Source organism: Mytilus trossulus, chromosome 12 (assembly GCF_036588685.1).
Source record: "Mytilus trossulus isolate FHL-02 chromosome 12, PNRI_Mtr1.1.1.hap1, whole genome shotgun sequence".
In the NCBI taxonomy this organism is placed as follows: Eukaryota; Metazoa; Mollusca; class Bivalvia; order Mytilida; family Mytilidae; genus Mytilus; species Mytilus trossulus.
The window spans coordinates 15,142,761-15,167,416 of NC_086384.1; the positions used below are offsets into that span (position 1 = coordinate 15,142,761).

General features: G+C 31.1%; 1 protein-coding gene across 1 annotated transcript in view; it reads left to right on the forward strand.

The window, feature by feature from the left end:
* The first annotated feature begins 7,724 nt into the window (after positions 1 to 7,724).
* LOC134693058 (uncharacterized) overlaps positions 7,725 to 24,656 on the forward strand; it is a 135,963-nt gene continuing 119,031 nt past the window's right edge. The window contains exon 1 of the mRNA XM_063553759.1: positions 7,725 to 7,950. Within this exon, the coding sequence (XP_063409829.1) occupies positions 7,884 to 7,950 (67 nt within the window). The 5' untranslated portion in view covers positions 7,725 to 7,883. The remainder of the gene's footprint in view (positions 7,951 to 24,656) is intronic.

Genomic DNA, 24,656 nt, shown 5'->3' on the forward strand with positions numbered 1-24,656 from the left:
TTTATCTATCTATTTTTAATGTAATATATCTATGCATGTTTATAGTCTCTTCAATTCTGTTGCATCGCCTACAAGTATTGTACTTCTTGGAAAATAAATCTTGATTTGGATTGCATAACTGTCGTATTTACGTAGTACGTTATGTAGCATTTCAATTCGTTATCATTCAAATTATGGTTTCTAGTATAACGATTTCTATATTTCAATCTATGGGATATAACCATTGTCGATTTGTTTGTTGACATTATAAGTGTCAGATTATCCAGGGAAATCACTAGATTTCAATAAATAAATGATTATACCCAACTGATACACTTGTGGATAAGATTTACTGATTTGTTTACTGGACACATCTGATTTTACATCTTAAATGTTTTGATACGGAAGTTTGATACGTAAAAGGGGGAATATAACATTCAAGTTCAAGTTAGAATTTCAGACGGGCAAAACATTGTTAACTTTTAATCAAAAGTGTCAATGCACGTGAGATCAGTTGACCAGAGATCACTTACGTCATATACTGTAGTATTCCAAATAACCTTAGTACAGAATGTCTTCGTCACGTGCCTTTTTGCCATTTAAATAACTACCAGGACTTAATAATAAACAATAAGATGTGCCTTAAAATTTAAAAAGTCAATTCAGAAAACAAGACTGATTAAACGGGACGGTATAATCTAGTAAAAATAGACGACGAATAAACAAAACAAAATAAGCTACAATTATTGTATTACGCTATATGTTATAGTTCCTTTCTTGGCATTCAGAATTTTATCCAAGAAAAGATGCCAGGCAATTCTATGAAACGATTCATGGAGCGCAAGCTTTCAAAAGTAAATATCATCTAGTTGATCTGATATACCTTGGTTTGTGATTGTGATGATAATTATTTTTCAAAATGTTTCTGCTTCCAGGGAATCATTCAACTAAGTATTGTTGTTTTCTTTTACTTCTATGAATGTTAATAGGACATCGTATGTTTTGATTTTGCATCACATACAGATAACGGAACAATATTGATAGCATTGAATACTCTACTGATACATAAAAAAGAAGATGTGGTATGATTGCCAAGAGACCAAAATGACACAGACATTAACAACTTTAGGTCACCGTACGGCCTTCAACAATTATCAAAGCCAATACAGCAAAATCAGCTATAAAAGGCCCCGATATGACAATGTAAACAATTCAAACGAGAAAACTAATGTTTAAAAAAAATGAACGAAAAACAAATATAATTTTGTGTCGCTCTGATTTCTGAATCTGGAGTTATCCTTAACATACTTTTACTATTTATTGTCTGTGTTTTTTTTCTGTATTTTGATTATATATATATATATATATATATATATATATTTGTTTAGGATTTTACTTCTTATATGTTTTCTCAGTATATGGTGTTTTAAGTCCAATTTAACTTTTGTCACATTTTCTGGATTCTACTTTTAAACACACACAATTATTCCTCAATGAGAATTAACCAAAAACTACATACATGATGCTATCGAAGTAATTGTAATACGAATGTCAAAATTAAAAAGAAACTTGAGGTTCTTTGACTATTTATAGAAAATTTAAAGAGTTTGTCTTAAATTCGTGTCAATCCATTACTCGGTTATTAAAAATGAAAATCGAATAAAATTATTAGATTGCAAATTTGTCGCACAAAAACGAAAGCGAGGGAGGTTTGCTTTTGTATGATATACGTTAAAGAAACCCCTCATTTTAACCGTGGACATTTATTACATCAATACATTTTACATTTTTATTACTTGAGTGTATAGAAAGGATTTAAATTTGTGAAAATGTACTTTGTAATTAGAGGGAAACGTCAAGTTAGATCGTCATGGGCATTTTCATCACGTTAAATCTGATTATTTCCATGTAATGGGTCTACAGGGTTATAAAATGTCAAAGCAAAACTCGCTTAGAAATGTCACCTTAAAGAAAGAAGTTGATTGTATTTCAAATTGAGTTTTCAAAATATCCTTTCAATTGAATGATACAATATATATATTGCATTAATGAATTTCTTTTCTGCGACATGCCTAAGGCGCCAACACAAGATATAAAAAAGAAGATGTGGTATGACTGTCAATGAGACAACTATCCACAAAAGACCAAAATGACACAAACATTAACAATTATAGGCCCATACCGCATATAGTCAGATATAAAAGGTAAGACACAAACAAGAGGGTTGTTTTGTGTGTCTAAATGCTGTTTTAGTATTGCAAATGTATTATAACATTACATACAGGTAAAATTAAAAGGAGAACAAGATTGTATAGTAAGCAAAAAACTACACACTTGTTTACATGCAAATATCATTAACTCTAGAGCTATTAATAGCATGATTAGGGCTTCCAAGTTTTATGTATACGAAAGCAAACCGAATAATGTACCTTGAATGTATTTTATCTATAGTGTTAGACATGCGATCAAATGTGTTCATTTGTTAATTGTAAAGGGGGGATATAATGTATGCTATCTTTCGACCGCGTTTTTGCTAATAACATTTTACGATATACATTTTAAAAAGAATAGCACATTCGTCAATGACACTAAACACATTAATCAGGTGTTTAATATATTTAAAGCAAAATACAGTCCTTAGCACATCTCCTCCTTTGCCAAAAATATGTTAGACATGTATGCTTTTGTCGCTTGTCTAAGTTTTATTATAGAAATATAAATTGTTGACATGGAATAAATTGAAACATGTGACATATATTTTAAAAACTTTAAACGAACTTAAGCTCACAACATTTGTAAAAATGAATTTTCGTTGTGTTCATTTAAACAAATATGCACATAAAATGATTAATGAGAACTTAATTGTTTTATGCACAGAGCAATAACTTCGTTTGTAAAATTTCGAATAGCACTTCAGTTTATAGTTCAAACATCACTTATGTCGATGAGACATACGGATGAATGACTTCTAATGTTATCAATAAACACTTACACTCAATTATCAGTTATTGTATAACCATTTATCTTCCAATATTGTCTGCAATGTCGGACATAATGAGGACACAAAAGTTCAACAACAGCAGCGCAATTTACATCAACAACGGTAATTTATATCATGTATTGGTTTTTTTGGCGCTCGACTTTATTAAATCCTCACTAGGAAAGTATTGTATAATATATTTATGTAGTCGAATAACCTTTATCCAAGGCATATTTAACAGAAACTGCATATAAATTCAAAGTAGAAGGATCCCGGGAAAAGGTTCTTTTGTTTGTATCTTAACATTACATATGAATAGGTTAAAATTAATGTTTGCTCAACTTGCTAAGAAATAAATGAACACATTACAATGAGAAAGGAAATGCGGAATGTATCAAAGCGACAACAACCCGACCATAGAGCAGACAACAGCCGAAGGCCACCAATGAGTCTTCAATATAGCGAGAAACTCCCGCACGCGGAGGCGTCCTTCAGCTGTCCCCAAAACAAATGTATATCAGTTCAGTGATAATGGACGTCATACTAAACTCCGAATTTTACACAAGAAACTAAAGGGACAGGCGCAATATTGCTGCAGGGTTAAACATGTACATACATGCATATTTGTAAACGGAACAGATACCAGTATATATCTATTATTAAGATGGTGAAAATAAAAAGGCACTAGGATTAAAATGTTAAGTTGATACTATACGTCACAATGAGTCTAAGTTAAGGAGAAATCTAAGCTAAATATATTGATAGGTCATGGAATCCATTTTGGGATATTTTATGTTTTTCAAATGTCAGGGTAAGGGTTACTGAATTTTACCTTATATCAGGCATTGACATTATTTGGGTCTCAAATTTCTCGACAAAAACTAGAAAATGCTTAAATTTTGGCATTTACCTTTTAATTAGCTATTGGAGTCTTTTGATAATGGAAAGTGGTTGAAATTTGGCAAAATATGTCATAGGAAAAAAATACAGTAGTCCAAACATCTGACCTGAGTATATCTTTTAAAGGAAAATGAAATTTTTTAAATCATTATACAATAATATGGAAGAAGAAACTACAAACCACACGTTGTATGAGTGTGACTGAACCTCTAGGATATTTATAGTTATAAACAATTGTATACATATATAGAAACATCATTGTTTAATTTGGTACGAATATAGTCAATATGTGATTTTCACACTACTTTATATCGTATTGAGCATTTTTCGACCCTCGCGATATCTAACGGTACACTCATTAGTATATGTAGCTTTATTCAACCTTCGGAATATTAAAGGTACGATCATTAGTATTTGTAGCTTCAGGCTTCATTTGTTGTGAGATTTCTACTTATAAACCATAATGCCCTATATACTCCGACATCATTGAATATTTACGTCTTTTATAGAACAACATTACAATGTAATAAACGAAAAAGAAATGATCGATTTGTAATTCTGTAACAAAGTGAAGCAGTATTACGTTTTCAAGCCACAATAGAAATTACATCCCATTGAGGGTTGAACAAACCACTAGTTTATATTTAAGATATTTATTTGAAGAAAATGATTTTTGTTTTATATCGACAATCATATTTATGAATTGAATATCTTTCACGTACAACCTAACAATAAATTATTCTTATTCAATAGTAAATGAAATAACAGGCACGATTGATAGTTGGTATCTAAGTAATCTTTTTAGATGTATACTATTCAGCAATTGTTTACGCTCAAAATGGAGCAAAACTAGTTTAACGCCAGAGTGAGCTTCTCCTACTTTGTCTGTGTAACTCTCTATATGAGTCCTCACTCATAGAAAAGTTTACTGGAAAAGTCAGGATACAATATGAAATCTGATTTATGTCATATTGTTTAAACATATGGTTTGCATGTACACAAATTGCTTACATGTTGATTTTTGATAACACATTTAATAATAGTTTGCCATATTGTAGATGTATCATTGGCCTCTAATAACACTGGATTATACTGGTTTGTATTTTAACTCTGATACTTCGGTATTTCTAATGCTGTCCTTAAAGAAATGGCCCTGTTTTCTTTCCCTTTCTTTTGGTTTATCTCTCATGAAACCTCTGTTCATTACACTTTGATAGTATGCAAAGGAATAGCTTTGTCGTGTAGTGATCCTTAGGTAAAACGTTTACCCTGAAACAGTATTGGAACTGATTCGGATATGATTTGAATGAATTTTTATCTTTTTCAAATAAGATACTTGTATAAAAATAGTATTTTGTTCCCATACAAATTAAAGTCAAAACTGCTAGATTCTTTTATATTTATATTTTCTTTAAATCATCCCAAACCAAAAATATTTTATGACAAGCTTTTAGAAAGTCAACCTATACATCAATTACATATCAAGTACAATCCCCTTCCCTTTCATGAATGTGACCTACTGAATAAGACTATTTACCAGATTTGTTATCACATAAGCAACACGACAGGTGCCACATGTGGAGCAGGATCTGCTAACTCTTCCGGAGCACCTGAGATCACCCCTATGTTTTGGTGGGATTCGTGTTGTTTATTATTTAGTTTTCTATGTTGTGTCATGTGTACTATTGTTTTTCTGTTTGTCTTTTTCATTTTTAGCCATGGCGTTGTCAGTTTGTTTTAGAATTATGAGTTTGCCTGTCCCTTTGGTATCTTTCGTCCCTCTTTTACATAACTATACTCGACGAATACCGATTAACACTTAGCGTCCATCGGAATGCCAATCGTCTGTGGCAAAATATGTTATTGAAAGCCATTAAAGATCTTAACTATTGCGTTTCGCTAACAATTGTTTGGTTTTTTTTTTGTTTTTTTATCATAAATGCAATTAAAGTAGTCAGTGAAAGAAATTGCTGAAAAATATTAGAATAACAGAGGTGTTTTTCCGTTAATGATTATTGTAAAATAAGAACTAAAGAAATAAGCCACTGATGTAAGAATCAAAAGTGAATACACGTAAGCTTCATTTGATACCCAGTGTCATTATCTGTCTCAATGCATATGAGACTAGTCACCACTACAATAAGACAGTGATACGTCTATATACAATTAAATATGTATATCAATACTTGATTGCTCCCTCGGTGTCGTCTTATTTTCCTTTTCCATCATTTTAAATGATACTCTAAACCATCGTCTGTAATAATTCTAAACTGAAATCGTAGGTATGAATTCATAGCAAAACGTGGGTGTACATCATATAATTTATTTAATGGCAGTTTTGCTGGATAGTGGAATATTTACTAACATTTTTAATTTTCAAGTTAATATATAAGTTAGTACTATAAGGTCAAAAGGTTATTCGATATTTTTAATTGTTTGTTTTTTTATATTTATATTAAGCAAGTCGTAAATTTGAATGACTGCTTTTTGACCAGCTTATTTTTGTTAAAAATGCCTCCAATGAAAGGCTCATTATTTTTGGTTAGCAAAAAATCAAAGTATATCTCACATCAAAATATAGTTACCTATCGTTTAAAGAATGGAAAATTGGAATTAAAAAAATAAATTGAAATCCTAAAACGCCCTTGGCAAATTATAAAGCAAACTAACGTCACTTGTATTGTTTTAAACGTTATTAGCAAATTCTAAAGCAGACAACCGCCATTTGTATTGTTTTAAACGTTATTGGCAAACTCTAAAGCAAACGAACGTCACTTATATTTCCTAATAACGTTTTCTGCTAGAATCAAGAACACATGATTTCTATCAAATTATTCATTTGTTTATATACCAATGCTATTTATTGCCCAAGCTCGTGTCATTATGAAAGTTAAATTTCATTCTAAAATGGAAGTCAATTTCAGAATGACGCGAGATCACTGTTTGTTTGTCAAAATAATGTATAACACTTCTATGGAATAATTGAACAGTAAACGGAAGGAATAAGAAGTGAATTCTACTATACATGTCAAAATGAACCAGGATACTGGTTTTAGCTGAAAGGTAAAAACAACTATTGAACAAAATGTAGACAGACAATAACCATAATTATAACCACCAAATTAGACGACTCTGACATATTATTTTTTAATTATAAGTCAGTGTGAATGTCCCTTTGGTATATTTCGCCTCTCTGAAAAATCTTATGTAAAAAATATGATATTTAATAACAATGTAAGATTAATAAGATGTGATAGTATTACCTATGAGACAATAATGCTAGAATATAGCCTTTAATATCGGATGTTGATACCTCAGTAAGTCTTACGATAATATAGATGCTGGTTGATAATTTTGCTTTGTTTCTATGATGAAATTACCACATTGTATTATAACAATATCGTATATCAAAGAATATTAATTATGTTCTTTAATAAACTGTAATTACTGATTTCACATCTGAACCTAAAAGTTGATGTCATGAAAATTAAAATTGATCTGTAAAACTGCAGGAAATATGTTGATGCAGCTGCAAGTTAAAGTTACATAGTGACACATGCTGCGTTTAAAATGTACAGACATTACACAATACTTTTTCTTTTCTGGAAATTTTACGTAAATGCCAAATTTTGTCAAAGCTTTGCTGACACAATTTCAGACTTAAATTGATAGTCAAACGATATAAATGAAAAATGGTGTCCAAAGTTGAATGCAGCGGTCGTTTATCTCTAGTCTGCTCTTGTATCGTGTAATTACAATATATTCATGACAATTTTGTTCAATTAAGGATATTAAAAGTGATGAGCGATAAAGGATGTGAAAACTTGTATCCACGCATGCACAGATAAGCCATCAAACTGAGAGATAAAAGATTGATTAAATAATCCAAGGTAGTCCATCTGCCGGGAAATCCGATCACATAGAAATGGATTTATAGACAAATAACTTTTTATGTGTTGAATACAAAATTCCGCAGGTAAATAAACACGCCAGTTTTATTAGTGTTGGACTTTAGATTACAGTCATGACGAAATTTAGTGTTCAATTAATCATTTTGGTTTGGATTATTTTTCTGCTCTTCGAAATAGACAGTAAGTACCTTTTTATTCTTATGTACATTGTTAGTCCATAATCAAATCATTTGTTATTCCGTTGTGTCTAACATTGCAAAGGGTAAATACTAAATACGGTGTGAGAAAAAGGTTTCAAAACTAAAAATTCTTACAAAGTGGATATTAACGAAGTAGATAGTCACATAAACAATATTTTATGTTACTCCTTATCTGCTATTGTACATAAGAAATTACGCACAAATACCTAAAGATGGTTCATCGGCTATAATATAAAGTGATGTTTTAGGTGTACACATAGTACGATCAGTTTTCGCAAACAAAGAGGTAATAACAAAGGGTAATGTACTATAAAGTGGATAATACAATCTTAATCAAATGTCAATTTCAACTCTAAAGACCATTATCATAGCTTATAGCCAAACCTAGTAATGTAATTGCCTGTTGAAATCTTTGGCTAAAACATAGCCGTTCACCCTGCTCAGCTGCTTATGGTGATACTTTTAATGTAATCGAAAATTTTAATTACTCATATCTTATTGTATATCTATCAATGAAATATGATAAGATCGTTCATCAATCATGTTTGCTAAATCTATATTCCAATATGCATCCTTGTGTAAATATGTAGACGCAGAAAATGTTGGAAAAGGTAACAAATTCAAAGAAAAAAGTACCACAATTTTGGAATAACATAATATGCTTTGTGATTTATTCAATCGTTCACTCAAAGGGTGCTCAGCCGTAGATCTATATTATATTGTTGTTTGATTTAAAACACTAGAAAAGCCTATTTTCCCTCCTGTTTTGAAATCACGAACAACCAAATTGTATTTGTTCGACATTGTTATATATATGATGGTTTGAAAAATGTGAAAAAAGATGAATACAAGCCAAATCAACATTAAAAACCTAGCCATGATACGAACAGTAAACATTTGCCTGTGATGCAGAAAACGTAGATGAGCTTGTGACGGAATATATCCACTGACGTAATCCCTAGTTACTGTGTTCAAATATCTATTATTGAATATTGTTTTAAGACTTGGTTGGGAAATACAGAATCTGAGTTAACCAGTTCAATATAATATAATATCTTGTGATTTACAATTGTTGATATCAAACAAATTAGTTTTAACTAATTGTTCTGCTTTTCACGATTCTTTTTCAAACCAATTATATGATTTGACATATTTTCTTTTGAGATAATGGTGGTTTAAAACATCGATATCGGTTAACCACAAGCTTAGAAAATATTATTGTTTTGACATTATTCTGAGACGAAATAACAGATTTTCTGTGAGATAGTCAAATGTTAATGCAGCCTTTTATGACATGAAGTGTTTCATTTCAAACTTATTGCTTATCTCTTAGTAATCAAGAAAAGCTCTTTCAGCTCAATACATTCCTCATGGATTTTGTAATGAGCATGCAATAACGCTACATTTTACAAAATATGTACATTAATAGTTTGAAGATTATACTCCAAGGAACAGCGGTACAATGTTCATTATTTGTAATATTGCCATTTGAATAAACGTCAAATCAGCAAAAAGATATTAAAGAAAAGTATTGTTATCTATTTGTTTCATGGAAAATGCTTTAATGCTAGGTAAAGTCTTTTTTTCTAACAACTATCCAAATTGGTAAATCGTATTTGCCCTTTTGAATAAAAATACATTCTGACTTTGAATCCGGTCAGGTGATTACCGTTTTGTTTGTTTTTAAGTAAATAAATAAGATTTACAAGAAATGAAAATCGTTAAAAAAAATATTTTTAAATCTATAAATCAATCATTCCATAAGCGCATCCCAAAAACCTACGATGAAGTATGAGCACTAGGGTGTGTTATTCTTTTAAAAAGTCTGATGTTGTTAATGCCTTTTTTTACGACAAATGTAAAATTCAACCTAAAGACACTCGAAATGTATGGTTCAATAATTTCTTATCATGCATCAACCCTTTATCACAAACTCAAACTCGAAAACAAAACCTTCATGCACTCTCTGGCATTTCGTATCAGCAAGGCGATAAAGAATATTATTGTAATTGCCTTTACTTAACTGCCTGGGCTGTGGATTTCAATTGTGGTTTCTAAGTAAAAAGAGTTTATTAATCTGTTACTGAAATGTTTGTTTACTGTGTTTGTAAACCAGCGGACATGCAATTCTTGATTCTGTTTGTCAGGAAATAAAGTCACATGAATAAAATGATTACAGGGTAGTTAGATGAGCAGGGAGATACATGGGAGATGTTAAGTAGTATTTGACAGTAATAACCATGTCATCATAATGATAATGTAGGTGAAATCAGGAACTTCTGTCATATAATTAAACCTGCAACACCAAATTAAAAATGATCTGTAGCATTATTGCGACAAGGCTATAGAGCATAACAATTACTAACCTTGATCTGTATAACAACCTTAATAGGTTTACATCAGCTATTAGGAATTGAAGATAAAAGTGCAAATGTTTTTTTCCACGATCGACGAATGAAAATAAATTGCTTTTTAGTTTGAATTTGTATCAATATATAACCTTGAGGGATTTTATTGACGCTTCATCGTCCATGATCATGTTAGAAAAACTTCTACTTATCTCATAAAATATCGCATTTTCCAAATATGTATGAATACATTGTCAGCTTTATTAGTATAAACATGATTTATTGTGACGAAGGTTAAGCATAGCCGAGTTATCTTTATTTTATGAATGAAGCTGTCAGTAAATACATGTACTGAATGTATTCCTCGTTGTGCATCGTGAAAGATGTAAATAGATATATGTTTTGAATGGGTATTTTTGTGTGTGTCAGAGATTACATGTACAAAAAAAGTAAATCAACAACAATAGCGACATCCGAAGAAAATTTAAAATGAAAATTCATTAAGCAAATGACAAAATTAAACACTTACGAATGTATAACAACTGTTATTTTTCTGACTTGGTACAGGCATTTTTTATGATGAAAAGGATGGACTACACCTGGTTTAATACTTAGCTTAACCTCTCGCTTGAATGACAATCGCATAACATTCAATGATCATAACAACGATGTGTGAACAAAACAAACTGACATAATAGATAATGATTGATTTCTCTGTGTATATCGGGACAACTGTCCATAGGTACATGCACTTATATGAGCGTTAAACATGTACTTTTATTTATACACAAAAAATATATTTATCAATATAAGTTCGTTTTAAATTGGGGATTTATTGTAACAATATTAGGTACCGACAGCCCAATGCCTGTTTCTGGAGTCAATGTCGTTAAACATTCACATATTGTCATGCTATTTTCAACGTATATATCTTATACACTAGTTATAAATGGTTATATACAAAGATACAATAGATACCAATGGGATATTTAAACTCAAAGTAGAAAACGAACTGACAATGCCAAAGTAGTTACGATAATCAGAACATATCCGTCGGCACCTGTGACATGCATCATTTTAGTGTTGGCGTTCTAATTTTATTTAACCGTATTCACCATTGTTTTAATGGTAATACCTACCTCGAATGTATCATGGACCTTTCATGTGCTATTAAAGTGATTGTATGATCGTGCTTCTAAATTTTTTGTGCTATTTGCACATTTCATGACTGGTGGGAGAAAAATATTTCACCTCACTAGTGAAAAATCTGTTCTCGGCATATGAGTGGTTGAAATTTAATTTTGACGTAAAATTTTCTTGCTTTCTTTTGAGTTTTCTTATTGTGACGTCATGAAAAAAGGCGACCATGTCTGATGACATCAGATCAAAAGTAAACAACTTTCCTCAAATCTTTGAAAAGTTAGGATAAAAATCATATGATAAACAGATTCCACCACTGTTACTCGTGTATCACGATATTTTTCCAACCTCAACAGTTAATTTTTAATTATTTAAAACACTCGGCAAACCTCGCGTTTTAAATATTGAAATTTAACTGCTTCAATTGAAAAAACATCGTAATACACTTGTTGCGTTTGTTGAATCTATTTTTCTCAAATTTGATTTTCAGAAAAGACAGTCGGCGATGCTTCATTGCACGTTGTATTGGGCAATGGTTTCTGTGCTTTTCTGCTCACTTTTGGTTTAATTTATTTTTCGTTTTGTTGTCTAAAATATGTTTTATTGGCTTTGATATTTCAATTAAAATATGATATTAGGATATCAACGGAAATGACACGCAATAATGGGGTAATCTGCCATTTGTTTGTTTGTAATAATATCATCCAAGTGATATTTATATGGCCCTTCGAATTACAGGGCGATTTGTTTTTTTATTAAAGTCAGTATATTATGAAGTATTTGAGTACCGAATCATTGACTACTCAGCTTATCCTCGGGAATTAATCGTAAGAATTTGGAGGTATCTACAAATGTACCTAGTTCTAAGAATAATGAACATAATATGAATTGCACTTTATAATATTAATGCATCCGATGAGGTAACAATATCTACCTTCACCATAAAAGTTAAATAATTAAAAATCAAAACACATGTAAAGCAACATAACATAGGAAGACTAAAAACAATAGCAAATAATGTGTTTCAGGGAGTTGTAATTTAATTAACGAAAACGTTTTTTTCATACTGTGTATAAGACTGAATATTTTCAAAATACCAAGTGTTTCCTTTCCAATGATTATATTACCTTAGCTTTTTTGGCACAAAACTCAGGTTCCGTAGTGCTCTTCATCTTCGTACTTTATGTTTCCTTTTGTGAATCGATTGTCTCTGATGATTCTTATTATAGACACAACATGTGTCTGGCGTACACATTGATAATCCAGGTATCAAGGATGATTCTATTCATAATAAACCTACAGTTATCAGGAACTAAAACGCCGTGAACATGTGGTACTTTTATAAATACTAGTATCAATAAAAAAATGTTTCCGTTTGGTGTCTAAAAAATGTAATTAAGAACAAAACCCTTATTCTGTAGAATCTTTTAGACCAACAATTAACATAACTGATGCACGACAGTTACTGTACTCTAGTACTGAGAGATGGTCTAGACCTTCATGAATCATATGTTCACAAATACCGATGAGTAATATATAGTAATTTTAATTTCACTTTAGATAGTTCAGTGGAAAAGAAAAAAACAACAGAATGTTCTAATACCTTGACAAAATGAAGATTTAACTATGCTTTACTTTTAAGAAAAAAATTTAATGAACGAGTTGTACAAACTTGCCAAAAGTGCTTAGATTGTTCATGAACAAACACATTTTTGTGTAAATAAGAAATCTATGTTTTGTCTTGAAATAAAATATGAGAAGATAGGTTTTATAATATATATGTAAAACAATCAAAATAAATGGTGTCATCAACCTTTTTTTCTACTACAAGTAAAAAATGAAAATTTCCCTATATGTTCAGTATTGATTTTGTACTAAAAGAGTTATCTCCCCTTAAAATGCTTTTTTGAGAAATTAATTCAAAATGCACAAATATTTGGTATTTGTTAAAACATTTTCCATTATGCAATAGATAACTAATATTTCTTTATATATTTACTGGTAAGAATTTCTACTTTGACCTCTTGGTTAACTCAGTTGTTTGCAGTGAATACGCATATTCCGCACTTATACATTGCATTACAGAAATGCCAAATCGTTACTGTATTTATATTTTATGTAACCATGTTGGTGTCAACATCCAAGTATGGTAAATGTATAATAATGAATTCATTTCAAAGATATAGAAATGAGATTTTTCATGAATCTTATTCTAAGAAAAAGCATAACACCTTTAAACGCATACTTTCCAATTACATTTAATTACCTCATTATTCGAATGTTGCGATTATAACCCAGGCGACTAAATAAAAAAAAAAGTACATATACTGGTGATAAAGCACATCGCAGGAAAAGCTACCATGGATTAAGGTTTCACACATTGTTCTATAAACAATACACATTATTTTTGATTGGTCTATAAACAGTACACATTATTTTTGATTGGTCTATAAACAATACACATTATATTTGATCGGTTTATTTAGATCGTATGTGATTTACTGGTTAAATAGAATAACACGAGGCTGGCAATGAGCTATTATCAAAGTACATATATCACGTTAAGATGAAGTTCAAGGATTTGTTTATAGAATAATATCCAACAGTATATATGATGATGTCAATACAGTCTTCTAATCAAATAATTCGTTATTGTTTTATCGATGTTTAAATGTTGATAGGTGAGATACGAATGATGCTAAATAAAAGCCAAAACATTTAGTAACCGTTTGACCTCCGTCAAAAGCCCGCATGCCACCATGCAACACATATCATGATATGCATGCACAACCGTCATGTGAATATAAACTGAGTCAAAATCTCTAAATAGGACATATTCGATAAAATACCAGATTGAACGGCTTATACTTGTATCTAAGGTTCACAAGCCTCGAAATATCGAAATGTTGTATCTGTAAACACTTTTGAAATGTTGACTCTAACACACTGAGGTTGTGAGTTTAAATAACACACGTCATAAGTGCATTTGACTCAAATTGTCATTCATTGGGTTTGTTTGTTTTTATTGTAGAAGGTTCGTAGTTTTCTTAGAGACCTCCAGCTTCCTCCCATCTAAAAAGGGTGACCGCACCAAAAAAGTCAAAAGTACCGACCGTGCGAGGGATGTATAGTCAAGGTAGTGAAAATGGTTTGAAACAAAAATCTATCGGTCAATCAATTTTCTTGATATGTCGATGTTTCCAGTTTCGAAGTAATTCCCATATGCCACATTTTTATTTTTGAAGTCACCTTTTTTTCTCATAAGAACCTCTACTAATACAAATGAATATGAATTAGTTACCAGTAAATGTAATGATACATATACAAAACTGACCACACCCATTTTTAACAATTGTAGTATCGCATTGCAACATATTGTATTGAAATATACAATAATCGTTTTTGAATTCTTCCTCTCATTTACATGGACAAGGAACAAAAGGATCTCCATATATAAAAAAAAAACAGGAATCGATTTTAATCAAAGTAAACCATTGTAATGAGTTGGCGAAATGGGAGACAATCACCTTAATTATTTGGCGGAAAGGTAAACTACCACTGTTATTAGATAGGAAAGAAGAGACATCCACTGTAATGAGATCGGAAAGAGGTGAAATTTTATCATTTTACCACCATGTAATCCGAATATCACTTTACACTATATGCGTATACATGTACGAGAAGATTAACATTGTTCCTTAAGTTTGGGGTGAACAAGTTTGAAAAATTAAAAGTCAACGATAGTTCATTTACACTGGTAACACACCCAATTAGAGTGTCAACTGTGGATGTTTGAACTTTTTTTTTCTTTTTTTTAGAGATTTTAAATAATTTTGATAAAGAAGCTATGTTAACAATATAGAAACCAAAATCAATTATGTGCATATAAGGCAAACGTCCATACTGGATTCAGACAAGTATTGACTAGTTGAGATCTGACAGCAACCACGATAATTTGTTCCAGACCTAAATCCACACTGTTTAACAGATTATACACATTTGCTTGTTTTGTTCTTCGTCTTAATTCATATGACCATTTCGTTTTTATTTCATGGCCAAGTCGAAATTTATTGTGATAGCAATTGTGAAATTTAAGTAGAGCAAACTCAATTTTTCAGTAGACGTACGACTGACTGACAATTTTTGTATGACAAAATGTATGCAAGTCCCACATATGTAGAACGAAAAAATAAACGTCATAGAATTGAAATTCCCTTGCCTTAATTGGGTCAGAAACTTGCAAATATAAAGTTAATAAAATGTGTATTGATCAAAGTTCTATAAAACTTGATTAACATTTTTAAAACGAAATGAATTTAAAGAACCAAACACTTTGTATAAATTTAAGCAGACACTAGTAATTGGAACAGACAGATGGAAGGCTGAAAGAAGATAAAATAAAAGCCAGTATGCCTTAAACATAATTGTCTTTGTCCTGACTTCATACCGGCGGTTCTTAAGTTAAAGTTCGTAAAAACAAAAGATTGAATGGAACACCTTACACCCCTATTGCATGCTATTTATCTTCCTATCAGATTTATTAAGATTGATTTTTTTGTATATGACAACTACATTTTAATCTGAAACTGTTTAAAAGTTTCCTTTTCAGAATCTAAAGGATTGTAGGTTAGCTCATTGTTCGTACACCAAAATGAAAATAACGTTACGTTAGTGGTTACATTTCCATTGTTTAGAACTTTTTTAACCATTCACAACGTTTTTGTGTACACTTTTGAAAATACTACCCAATATGCATTAGATTCTAAATAGTTATCAAAGGTACCAGGATTATAATTTAGTACGCCAGACGCGCGTTTCGTCTACATAAGACTCATCAGTGACGCTCATATCAAAATATTTATAAAGCCAAACAAGTAAAAAGTTGAGGAGCATTGAGGATCCAAAATTCCAAAACGTTATGCCAAATACGGCTGAGGTAATCTATGCCTGGGATAAGAAAATGTTTAGTTTTTCGAAAAATTCAATGTTTTGTAAACTGGAAATTTATAAAAATGACCAAATCCTTGATATTCATGTCAACACCGAAGTGTTGGCTATTATAAAACGGTGAATTATCTTGAGTAAATTCAATCCGGTATAAATGATATGCCGTTAAATATTTTGAAATGTTTATGCATGTTTTATTTATCTCTTGACAAAAAAAACAAATTAAGATGTAGGGAATTGTGCTATCTTTTCGTTGTCTGTCAATGATTCTTCAGACACGAATGCATAACAGGTGCAATAATTAACCAGTAATGCTAAGCGTTTGAACTTGACGGAGGTTACAGAATTTTATTGGGAAATTATCGGTAATGGGTTAAATTATTTTACTTCTTCAGCTAAAATCATTTTTTGTCATTCTAATGATTTCTAAACAACTTCTGTAGCCCAATTTTAGATTTCCGATAGTATTTTTAAACGCTGTATATTTAGATATCAGTGTCTTCCCTGTTGAGTATATAAACGTCAGAACCATTGCTACTATTGACCTGGATCTATTTTAATTTAGCAGGAACCAGGAGTGTATCCAATAGTGTATCAATCACTTAAGAACATACAGAAATCTAATTGAAATTGATTAACTGTCTTTTTTTCAATAAATTTGTTTGACTGAAAAGCAACGAAGACCCCAGAGAGTGAGAAGAACTTTCGATAAAATTGAGATATAAATGATGGTCTGGAAGGTGGTCCTCCATTTCTGTATGCTTTAAGTTTTCTCTATGGTGTATATAGTTCGTCCATATTTCTCAATTCTCGATTATTTCCGCACCCTATTATTCTCGTTTCCTCATACTTTGGTATGTTACACTATTCTTTCATTTTGGGCGTATATTTCTGTAAATTTTGCCAGCAGATATCTGTTCTGTAAACTCCATTCAGAACCTGATTATTACTAGACGAACTAAATTTAATGTCTGTTTTAATATAAAGAATTTGCTATAGTTTCATAATATTTTAATTGATTAAATGAACATGACCGAATTTTAATTAAAATATTTACCTCCTGATGTTTTCTATAATCTGCAGACGATAATAACGCGGGAAATCCACTGCAGAAGCGTGTACCGTAAGAACTCTTCTCAAGGCGACTTTATTTATTAGATCTTCATAATTAATAATCTGGCTTTTCATCAGAAAGGTTCATTTCTATATTCAACACTCCGTAAAGATAGCGTTTAATATGTCTACAGTATTAATTGAGTCGGATAAGAAAAAGCAACGACTTTCATGTAAATGCATTTAGTATTATTCTACTTGAGAAGTTAAAATAGTGAAACCGTTTATTTTCACTAATGCAATACAGAGAGTAGATTAGAAACTAAAATACAACCACTACTTGGTAACTGCTTCCGGTTGTTTACGTGCTACTGTTGATCAGAATAGATGCCACCTTTTTTTTTTGCACTGGAGTGTCTAGATATACTGCCATGTCATGATTGACATATTTTCGTGCTCTCTGCACTTGAGAAATTTGTAAATTTGCATCTATCAATCTTGTCTGGGTTTTAAACATACTTTTGAAATTGGTGAATTGATGATAAGCTAGAAGCTGTCAGCCAAAGGCCAACATTTGTTTAAATGTTCTCTCTATCATGTAACCTCCTCGACTTTTCTTGACGATAAAGGTTTTATATTCTAGTTATATCAGTAAATTTTTAATATTGTGTAACTATTATTTCATCTCCAATCTTTCATTTGAACAATCCAGAGCATGCTTTATAATGACACAATTTTTACTTTCCTTTTCAATGCATTATATATCCTATATTGAGAAATAACTTGTGATTTTTTTTTATAAATGTAACTACGTAATTTCAGGACCCGAAATGTATTAACATTGTACATGCCAATCCAATTCAATTGATTGATTGATTGTTGGTGTTATGATGCCACTTTTAAGCGCAACTCTTGGTTTATTTCGTGGCATAATGGCCGGAGAAAATCATCGACCTTCGATAGAAAAACTGACAATCCTATTCAATTAACATTAGAGTCGAGTGCACCTGCACGAGCGGGGATCGAAGTCACACCCTCACCATACAATTTATGTGATATTGAAACACATTACATTTTGATAAAACCAAGTAATATGAAACTATCTTTAACGTAGACATATGCATTTAAGCTTTTATTATACACAATGCATGCACAACCCAATAAATTGACGTATAATTAAAAATCTTGACTCAAACCCTTGTCATGCAGATGTTAAGGTATAAGAAATATAATATCACTCCGTTAAATTCTTTAACTGCAATATTTGCATTGATATATACTTTCGGCTGCTCAATATAGAACTAAAGGATTTTTTCCAGCAATTATTAGTTTCTCATTCAACTTTTCAAACGCAGTATCAACTAAAAAAAATTAAAAAAAATAATGTCTATAATAATAAAAGTACAATTACAAGTATTAGAATATACGCATTTCGAACGGCTCAAAGAAACAAACATACCATTTAATTGATACCGTGCAACCTTGACATTTAATCATAACCTGGTTCAAACGGACACAATATAGAAGTAGAAATTCAGAAATCCATCTACCGTCCTATCAGTACCAATCTACAATTTGAATGATTGTGAACATCAAAGCACATTATTATATCCTTACCTACTAACAAAATCATGGATGCTGCCCCTAGCGACAGAATTTCCTCAACTCTATTGCATCACATCAGCAAAGTTGTTAAGAAATATCAGGACTTTAAGACTTAAAAATTTCTATATGTGTGTTTAAAAATGTCATTACTAAACTTAAAAAAATACCAAAGTTATATATTCTTTACGAGTTTAACGTCGAGAGTTTTTATTTCATTTCTTTTAGTAATTTGAAGAGGTTTTTGCAGTTTTTTGTAAATAAAGTCAAAAGTATTATACTGATGTTCAAAATTCATAAGTCGATTGAGAAAAAACAAATCCGGGTTACAAACTCAAACTGAGGGAAACATATCAAATATAAGAGAACTACGATACAGCAGAGACAAAACACCGAAATGTAACACACACAGAAACGAACTTTAATATAACAATGACCATTTTCCTGGCTTAGTACAGGGCATTTAATAAAAACAAATGATGGGTTGAACCTGAATTTGTGGCATGCCAAACCTCCCTTTTTAATTGTAGTGTTAATTATAACACTCAAACTTTGCACGACAGGGTTACAATAAATAAACAGATAAATATACTTTGAACATGTTGAATCTAGAATGTAAAAATTACCACTGGAATATTTTAATAGAAGACTTTGCTTGCTGATTGTGTCTATTTCTATCTATACTAACACCAAATAATATTTGTTTGTTAATTGTCAGTGGAGGTTTTATAAAATTGCAAGGTCGCCCACTTTAAATAATGATGTTCAGAGATCGTATTGTTTCTTGTAAAAAAGATTGACTTTAATACATTGTAACACTCATTAACTTTGATTACTAAATGTGGCGAACGAGTACTTGTTTTGATCGGACGTAAAAGCATTAAATGCTTCACGTTTTTTAAGTAGTGATTGATTTGATTCTTGATCAGTACATACACAGTTAAATTTAACAAGAGAGGGAACTTTCCGATAAAATTCCATATCCATTGTTGATCGTGTGAACGTTTATATGTGAATAATGAAATCATGTATCTCCAACTTACCGCCATTATAAAAAGAAAGAAAAATATAAAAAATACCGAAGAGCGAGGAAAATTCTAATCGGAAAGTCCTTAAGTAAATCACAGAATCAAAAACTCGAACACATCAAACGGATAACAATTGTCATAAGCTTTGGACTGACTTGGAACAGACATTGTATTATCTAGAAAAGGGAGGATCAAACCAGGTTTTTATTGCTAGAACATCTTCTCACTTGTATGGCAGTTGCTTTTAATTCAGTTAAACGTTAAACGACATAGTTTGATACTCAGATCTCTTAATATTTCAAGGTTTCATCTTTGAAATGCAATATCAATAGCAGAAAACAATATATCAACGTTTTAATACACCTGGTAACTCTAACAGCTGTCATCTACTCAGATTAACCAAAGATAATGTTTTCTTTGAAAATATTGATTGTTAATGGGAGTATAATTGATTGCAATTACTTAAATGTTTGAACACTAAACGATTTGATATGCATACCATTTTGTACCATTAGTATTACATGTTTTGATAGACAATTATCCTTCACTGCTCTGATCCATAATTAAGAAACTATATTTTAATGACTGTCTTTATGTGTATACTTTTAAAGTTAAATCTTTATTGGATCCAAACAGTTTTTCGTAAATTGTTTTGCATGGTTTGATGTTATGTTTCGCTATTACACCACTATCGATTGTAAAAGATAAGGCGCTAACAAATTGATTTATTCCAGCCTCATTGTGAATGTCACTAGAGAGCTTGTAATTCGTTTGTTGTCATTTGTTGCGGTTTAGCATATTTGTTTTAATTCATTATTTTGAACATAAATTATGCCGTTAGTTTTTCTCGTTTGAATTGTTTTACATTTGTCATTTCGGGGCTTTTACATCTGACTATGCATTATGGACTTTGCTCAATGTTAAAGTCGGTACGGTGAACTTTAGTTTTCATTTCTGCACATTTTGTGACTTGTAGATCTAGAGTTGTTTCGTTGGCAATCATACTACATCTTCTACTATGATGTTCAAAGACCCACTTTGTGGAATTTAGAATAATTAATGCTCTATATTAAACAGATCGCAGATAGTTATCATTAGTTATTTGCTTCCTACTGACTCTGTACCATATTACTTTTAATTAGCTATACCACTAAAACTGCCAGTAGACTTTCAAATTCAATTTTGTTTCAAATTCCACTGTCAAAATGCACATGTATTTAGATAATATGGGTCCATTCCTTTTAGCGTTCTTAATTTTGTTGTCCGGTGTAGATGAGATTGTTGCATTGTTCTTGTGATATTCAGCTAGATACAGATGTGCAGTGAAAAATTACTGAAACTGAGCATATAAATATCGAAAGCAAATGATTTTCGTATGGAATATTAGGATTTTCTGTTTTTGTTTTCTATTGTTATATTCAAACTAAGCTGATTTCATAGCGTTTTTAATCCATGCTTTATTTTTCAAACAGCCAAGTTAAAGTAAAATGTAGTTTGAAGGAAATCATCCTTATTCAAACAATTTAATACTATATAGCAACGGACATGTGTAGGTGTAACAATGACTGATATTGAAGATATCTCTTCGTCAATTCCAAATAAAAAACATTCTACGGAAAGATAAATATCCATCTAGGGAAGTATGTATTGATAGCAGATAGTAGTATGTAATATGGCTTGCACACCATTTAGGCGTGTGTTCTGCTTTGTCCCTAACGGATATTAACATGCACACTAAAATATGAATACCAATTGTATTAGAACATATGAAAATCATCCTTCTCCCCTAAAACAAGTGTAAAATTGAAAAGAAAACCTGTTTCTTTTTGTTTTCAGATTATCTTAGTTGCTATATACTAAGACAAACAATTTAAGTGGCGGGAAATACCGTAAAGCAAATTCAAAATTATAAATGTTAGTACTTATTATCATACTGATTAACCTATACTACAGAAATATACACTTTGAGTGGACCTTTGCCTGACATTTTATATTAAATTTCTATCTTGACAATAGGAGACCAATTTAGGTCCTTGAAAAGAGATTCTTAAATTTAATAGGTTGATAAAGCGATGATCGAAGTACAATTTGTATGAAGCGCTTCTTTCTTAAAACATGCGCACGGTCAGCTTTCACAACTCTATTAAATTACAAAAAAAGCATTCGATACTTATAATTACATTTCTTTTTGCTAAGATTGTGATACTCGATTTCAATCAAGTTTTTTCTTTTATTTACCTGTGTACTTTATAGTGGAAGTTCGTGTCATCATGAATGTTACATATCATTTTGAGATGAAGGTTAATTTTAGAAAGACGCGAGATTGCTATAAGAATATCAAAGTAACATTGTATAATTAACATAGATGTAATGTAATTATGAGTCTTTGAAATTATAACTTTCAATCAGGAATGATTGAGAAAAGGTCTCCCGATAACGTGTCATCTAAAAGAAAACTAGGATTGCCTTAATCTTAGTCAATATTAAGATTACAAAGTGATTTTTTATACTTCATATTCGGTAACCTTTCTATGCTGGTAGCTAATATATATAAAAAAAGAAGATGTTGTATGATTGCCAATTAGACAACTGTCCACAAGAGACCAAAATGACACAGACATAAACAACTACAGGTCGACCTTTAACAATTAGCAAAGCCCATACCGCATAGTCATCCATAAAAGGACTCGAAATGACTCGAAATGACAATGTAAAACAAATCATAAGAGAAACTTACGGCCTAATTTATGTTAAAAAAGATAACAAAAATCAAATTTGTAACACATAAACAAACGACAACCACTGCATTACAGGCTCCTGACTTAGGACAGGCACATACAGAAATAATATGGGCGGGGTTAACAGTTAGTTTTGTCTTTACCAGCATCAGCGTCTATACAACAATAGAGTTATCTCGCGTTCCTTGTTTTTCATTTGATGCGTATTGTTATAGGATTTTGCCATTTGATTATGGACTTTCCTCTAAGTTCAGTATTTTTGTGATTTTACTTTTTCATCTACGGATATATCTGTTATATGTTCCTTTGTTTATCAGCAAACGTTAACATACTTTGACATCATATTCGAAAAGACAAAAAAAAATGTTGAATTTAAAATAAATAGCTGACCAAATTTATGTTACAAAATTCTTAATAAAGGCAACAATCAATAGTTTTACTAACTCTATGCTATTAAATAAGTAGGTTCTTTCCTTCATTTTTGGTCGTTTAGGATCTCATACATTATTTTTTTGTGACAACTCATTTATTTTTGTTTTCTCTCTGTGTTACGTCATTCTTAATTGCGCTAACAATAACATGTTTATTGACTAACTCAATGTAAATTGTATTATTAATTCCCTCTTTTATGCTCGGTCGTAAAGAACACACCCATTTTCTTTCGTTAGCATCTCCTTAATTTGTGGCTTATAGTAACGTATGGATTCCTCGTTGATGGTGACATGTCGATAATAAGTCGGTGGAAACTCATCCATTCATTCTACTATACTCGGTTTTCTGTGTGTCACTTTTCAGTGTTGTGTCGTTGTTATCCTCTTATATTTAATGCGTTTCCCTCGGTTTTAGTGTGTTACCCCGATTTTGTTTTTGTCCATGGATTTATGAGTTTTGAACAGCAGTATACTACTGTTGCCTTTATTTGTATCTAGTAACCTGTGTGAACATGTTTGGTTTTCTCGTTTGATGTGTATTGACAGGCCTTTGCAACTTACAACTTGGTATTTTGCATAGTTTTTCTATGTTTACATACTTACAGAGCGTTATCGTAAAGATAGTGCTTAACCAATAATAATTATCGCCTTTCCTTGTATTTTCTACATTACCCTATTGGACAAACGCATTCGGTTTGCCTTGTGCTAAATCCATTGAATACTGTATGCATGAAAAAAAAACACCATGAATAAGTACATTATAAACTTAGAAGAAACGAGGGTTCAACAGACTATTGTGTTTTCATAACATAGTGGCATTGCAACATTAGGGGAAAGGTAACATAATATCAATAGCTATCTGGCTAGCAAACAACCACTGACGGATTAAATGTCTCTATTTCCTATTTAGTTCAAGTTTCTAACGAATTAACAGATTTATAACGATAACTATACGGCACTGTGAAACAAAATCATATTCATAATAGATATAACGTCTTGTAAAATAAGTTTGATTACTGCCAACGCAAAGGTATAAGTATGGATTACTTTTCTATTTAGTAATAACATTCAAAATAGATGAAGACACTTCGAGAAAATATGAAACCATATATCTTATAACGACAAACAGAAAATATCCAAATACACAGTGAACACAACACTAAACTTCACAGAAAAATACAAATAAGCAAGGCAATCCCCGATAGATAACCGGAGGAACAAAGTTTATGTGAATGGTATTTTGATAGCAAACATGACTTTAGAAGAATTTGGCTATTTTAGGTATTTTTGTCATATATCTCTTCAACGGTTTCGGCACTTATGCATCATCGGATTTCAAATGTTCGGCTTTAAGCGTTCCTGATTAAGGTAAATCAAGAACAGCGCTTCAAATGCATGA